Source organism: Micropterus dolomieu, unplaced genomic scaffold (genome assembly GCF_021292245.1).
Source record: "Micropterus dolomieu isolate WLL.071019.BEF.003 ecotype Adirondacks unplaced genomic scaffold, ASM2129224v1 contig_1177, whole genome shotgun sequence".
Taxonomy (NCBI): Eukaryota; Metazoa; Chordata; class Actinopteri; order Centrarchiformes; family Centrarchidae; genus Micropterus; species Micropterus dolomieu.
The window spans coordinates 1-5,421 of record NW_025730167.1 but is presented as its reverse complement, the minus strand read 5'-3'; the positions used below and the strand labels follow the sequence as shown (position 1 = coordinate 5,421).

The 5,421-nt window shown below is 39.7% G+C and overlaps 1 protein-coding gene across 1 annotated transcript in view; it reads left to right on the top strand.

Annotated features, from left to right (window-relative positions):
• LOC123964212 (sodium-coupled neutral amino acid transporter 3-like) overlaps positions 1–4,997 on the top strand; it is a gene marked incomplete at its 5' end in the record, with an annotated part of 7,625 nt that extends 2,628 nt beyond the window's left edge. The window contains 4 exon segments of the mRNA XM_046041305.1: positions 3,444–3,560; positions 3,752–3,831; positions 4,311–4,411; positions 4,522–4,997. Of these exon segments, the coding sequence (XP_045897261.1) occupies positions 3,444–3,560; positions 3,752–3,831; positions 4,311–4,411; positions 4,522–4,745 (522 nt within the window).
• Between the last annotated feature and the right edge of the window lie 424 nt (positions 4,998–5,421).

Here is a 5,421-nt window from a genome sequence, read left to right as displayed (position 1 = left end):
TCCAGGTCATAGTTATCCAACGAAGGTTAAAATCAAGGGCAACTGGACTTGGTTGAAGATACTGGAAGACGTTTCGTCCCTCATCCAAAGGACTTCTTCAGTTCAGTTCAGTTCAGAACTGAAGAAGTCCTTCGGATGAGGGACGAAACGTCTTCCAGTATCTTCAACCAAGTCCAGTTGCCCTTGATTTTAACCTTCATTGGATAAATATAAAGGAGTGCTGCCATGTACAGTATTTTACATATATATTGTACAGTATAAACAGAAGTGTCATGATAAATAGTAGCAGTGAAATAGATATTAATTATAATAATGAGTACAGGTACAGTTGATGTGGATGGATACAATCTTAAAAACAACAGTATTAGAACAGAATAGCAGAGAAAATAGCACATTAAGTATTGATCATATTGCACAATATGTCAGGTATTGCACTTGTGACTGACTAAGAGTCTGTGTGTCTGACTCTGAGGGAGGAGTTAAAGAGTCTGAGCGCCACAGGCAGGAATGACTTCCTGTTGCGCTCTGAGGTACATGTTGGGGGGACGAGTCTGTCACTATAAGTCCTCCTGTGTTTGACCAGCACTTCATGGAGTGGGTGGAGCATGTAAGCTTGGACAGCATCCTCCTCTCTGACACCAGTGACAGAAAGTCCAGCTCCACCCTCACAACTTCACTGGGTTGGCGGATCAGTTTGTTAAACAGGATAAAATGTCATTTTTGTGTTTACAGCTTTAACTCAAAGGTCTAATTGAAATGAATTCTTATTTTTATTTCCTGACGAAGGCGAGCCTCTGTGTCGCTCCCAGCGTCTCCTGGTTGAATCCTTCAGCTGCAGCTGGTTGGGCTGTGATGAGTTATAGTAACAGCTGCTGCAGGGAGCCGTTCGCTCCTTTGGGAAGCTATGCAGTAGCTGCTAGCTGCAAACTCTCAGTAAATCAGTGACCTAGATACAGAGACAAGCTACAGAAGGGTTCGTGTAGATATGTTTACCAATATGTTTTGGGAAGAGTCCAGTAGTAATAAAAAGTGTGGGGTGGCAATGGCACATGCCTTTGGTGTGGGAGACCTGGGTTCGAGTCCCACTCTGACAAATCCACCAATGTGTCCCTGAACAAGACACTTAACTGCTAGATGCTCCAGAGGCGTGAGACCTCTAACATAAACTGAACAAAATTATAAAGGCAACCCTTTTGTTTTTGCCACCATTCATCATGAGCTGAACTCAAAGATCTAAGACTTTCTCTATGTACACAAAAATCTTTTTAGGTCATTCATGTTTTGCTCTTAAAAAGCAGTTAGGAGGACTGCAGAGATGTTACTGAGTTTATAAGTAAAGGTATAAAAGTATTCCACAGTGAAAGTACTTAAGTATCAAAAGTAAAAGTGCTCATTCTGGATGACATGTTGATCTCACTTCCTGTGTGCATTCAGTCCTTAATTGTTAATCCCTAAATGTCCAAGTGGTGGGTGTTCCAGTTATACTGTGACCTTAACAAACTGGAAAACATGTCATTTGAAAGTGCATTATTTTCAAAGAGGAAATATATTTTATTCCTCTTCTCTGTAACTACTAAGTATAAAGACCCCTAAAAAGAAGTGCAAGTATTTCAACCAAGAGACATTTCTTGGAGCTTTTTTCTGATCCACATTCTAGAGACTTAAATTACACTTATTTAAGATCATTTCGAGATCTCATCTTTTGATCAGAGTAATACACAGATGAGTTATTTGCTCCTGAAGTCACTATGAGACATATGTGAGAAGAATCGTGAGATCCCAGGAGTCATAGCTGAGTTTTCTTTGAGCTCTTTCTCTGATCTCATGGTCCAATGTTCAGGAAACATAAATTAGACTTATTTAAGATCAGTTAGAGATCTCTTGTTTTGATCAGAGTCAGACATAAATGAGATTTTATATGGTTGTTTCTCCTGAGATGAATTTGAGAAGTGGGAGAAAAGGCCTTTGGTCACACGTTGGTATTAAAAGCAGCTCATTTGAGTCTAGGAGAAATGAAGGAAACAACTATGAGATCTCTTCTTATTCACATCACACCAAATATGGTACACATGCAGACAGTTGCCTGTCTACTTCTGCAAATGCACTCCTGATGTGAACTTTATTAGTCCATTAAACAGTATATTATAATAAAAAATAAAGCAGTTGGGTAACATAATAGATAAAAATGATGGTTGTGTAGTCAAAGTTAAATGAGAGAAATTAACAAATATTAAAGAGTAAATTAATGGTTGAAGTACTTCCCTCAATCAAATTATTTAATCAGGTGTTAAAGCAAACAAATCATTGAATACGTCTATAAAAAACCACACTATCATTGATTGAAATTTTGTCAAAGTAAAACGTGTTTTTGTTGAACTGAAATATCATTCCACTTCTCAACATTAAAACAAATGCTTATCAAATCAAACTAAATGAACCAAATAGTAATACACTATATATATACTGATCCTCTTTATGTAAAACCCATATTTGTTATTAAATCCATCAGTAATTTAGCATCCTCAATTGCTTTCACTTATTTATCACCCTTATTACATTCTTAAAAGTGCTGCTGCTGTCTGAGATGCCATCACCTCAGATGTGATAGTGAGCGATTCGTAAGGCATGTGCTTTTCACTTCTCGTTTTCTCCTAACTACTCAGCTAAACGGATCTATCGTCTTGTTTTCGACCCCGCTCTTTACCTTTAAGGCCAGTTTTAGTTCCTAATTTTGCAGCTAGTTCAACTCTTGACCAGCACACATTTCCCATGAGATACGACGTCTCTGCGTTTGTCAGGGCAGTCAAGAACTCTTTTGTTCATCGATCTAAATAAATGTCTCTTTCTTCATATCATCAGTACATTTAATTATGGGGTCAAATCTTGTGAATAATCTGTTCCCCAAACTTCATATGGTGCTGAGCAAATATCCATGTCACCAAACGCACTCAGCTCCCTGAGTGCTGCCTTAATTTAATTAATGAATATCCCAGTCACAGAGGTGTTTAAACAGCATGATTACGCAACATTTTTATAATGGTAATTAATGCGTTTTAGCAAATACAGAGCAACGTAAGTTTGTAAGATTACTTTAACAATGTATTCAGCAATATTATCTTATGATTCCTTAAGAGGTAAAAAGAAAGAAAAATACAAAATGAAGAGTGATCATCAGATGATTTCTCTTTCAGAGTGAAGCACATTTAGATTTAAACACATTTCCCTGCCAATTCTATCAACTTGAAATACTTCTTTATAAACAACTTAGTGATACATACTCATCTTTGCAGTATATTTAAACATTAGGATCCTGAATTAAAGTTCATTTGTTTTTTAACTATTTCATATTCCTGGATTTCCATACAAAATGACTAATTATTAATAAATGTGTGTTTGGTTACCAGATGCAGCATCTGTTGAACTTTCTCTCTCCATCTCATCAGGTCATCTACAAGAAATTCAACATTGCCTGTCCTCTGGAAGTGTTTGGCAACTTCTCTGTGAGCGCAGACATCCCAGAGGACACATGCAGCGCCAAATTCTTCACCGTCAACCAAGAGGTTAGAGACCAGCTCACACACAAAAGTTCCCATTTGAGCTGTTCATTTACAAAGCGCTCTGTTCAGAGGGCTGAACACAGGTGTGGTATCTGGTCTGGACTGTGGGTCCATCATGTAGAACAGGGTGCTGCAGAGTTCATGTGCTCACTGGAAATAAACCAAGTGATATTCCTCTGTGACTTGATTTGCAGACTGCGTATACCATCCCCATCCTGGCATTTGCGTTTGTATGTCACCCTGAAGTACTCCCCATCTACACTGAACTGAGCAAGTAAGACTGCATGTTGTTCTCACAGTACACAATTTCAGGGAACACTCCTACATTCACTGGCCTTTATGCTTTTTAAAGCTGGACTCCTGATTTTGTGATGGCGCCCAAATCCAGACAATGTTTTCTCAAATGTCTGTTAAGAAAATCAGCACTGTTCACAGTTAAAGGATCATTCAGGCTTATCACAATGTGGGTGTTATTCTTGGCCAGTTATAATGAAATCTGGGATTTCTGGGATATAAAAAGTCAGACGGGTCCAGAAACACAAGCAGTCAGAAGACCAGACAATCCAGATTATATTATATATCCAGATACTGTATTTGGAAGTCAACAGCCTGTCCAAGTGGCCAGCTAGTTTCATGTTTGGTCACTGAAGCAGTCTCGGAGAGGGGGGGGGGGGTCTTTGCTGAAAGTAAACTGTAGAAATCTCTCTTTCTTGAATTCATGAACTGTTTTGCTGCCATCTTGTTCCCCTGAAGTCCGACCAAGAGAAGAATGCAGAACATTGGCAACGTTTCCATCCTGGGCATGTTCATCATGTACTTCTTCACCGCCATATTTGGCTACCTGACGTTCTACGGTGAGGCAGCATCTCTTTAATCAGCTGCAAACACAGCTCAGATTAAAGATAGTGATGTTACAGGTGATATATCTGTGTGTGTGTGTGTGTGTGTGTGTGTGTGTGTGCAGGGAACACAGAAGCCGAGCTCCTGCACACCTACAGTAAGGTGGACCCTCTGGACACGCTGATCCTGTGTGTCCGGCTGGCCGTCCTGGTGGCCGTCACTCTGACTGTACCTGTGGTCCTGTTTCCTGTAAGAACATACCTTCACACACACACACCTGACACTCACCTACCCCATCTGTGTGTTTCTGTACCGAATCAAACCCAGAGGGAAACTGGGGTTCTGTAGATTCTCAAATAAAAGCACAAACATGTAACGGCCAGTCAGGAGGAGGTGGAAGTACCTTTCCTACAGTACTTCGCGTGGTAATTTCAGGTACATTTCCACAGTACTATTGCTGCGTTCCAGGCAACTCGGAGCTGGGAAATTTATCCCGGAATGCCACGTGAAGTCGGATTTCCTACTTGTGAACTCGGAGAAAAAATCTGTACCCCGACTTCACGAGTAGCAGCGGAATTACGTCACAAAACAATGTCGGCGCCCATGGAAGCCCACATTGTAAATGGTAAACCATAAACTAAAAGGCAACAAAAAGTATATTTAAATGTATTTCTATTAAAATAATCCATACAATCATATAGTAAAACCTGTTCTGCATACATTGATGTAGAAATATGTTAGGCCTATTAGGTAGCTGGCTACAGTAAAGAATCTCATATAGTCATCTTCTCTGCATAAAAGTTTTGTTAAAAACATTAGGAAGGGTAACCTACAACATTGACTGTCTTGAGGGTTACTAACTGATGTAGCTAGACGGGTACACAGAACTATTAACGTATAGGCTATTTATGTCCGTTGTTGCAGTTAAACTGCCATCCTTTTAATTAACACCTAAAACACTGCTGAGGGTGCAACTGTGTGTCCACTTTGTCCCAGTCAGCCATGGTTTTCGTTCACTTTCAGC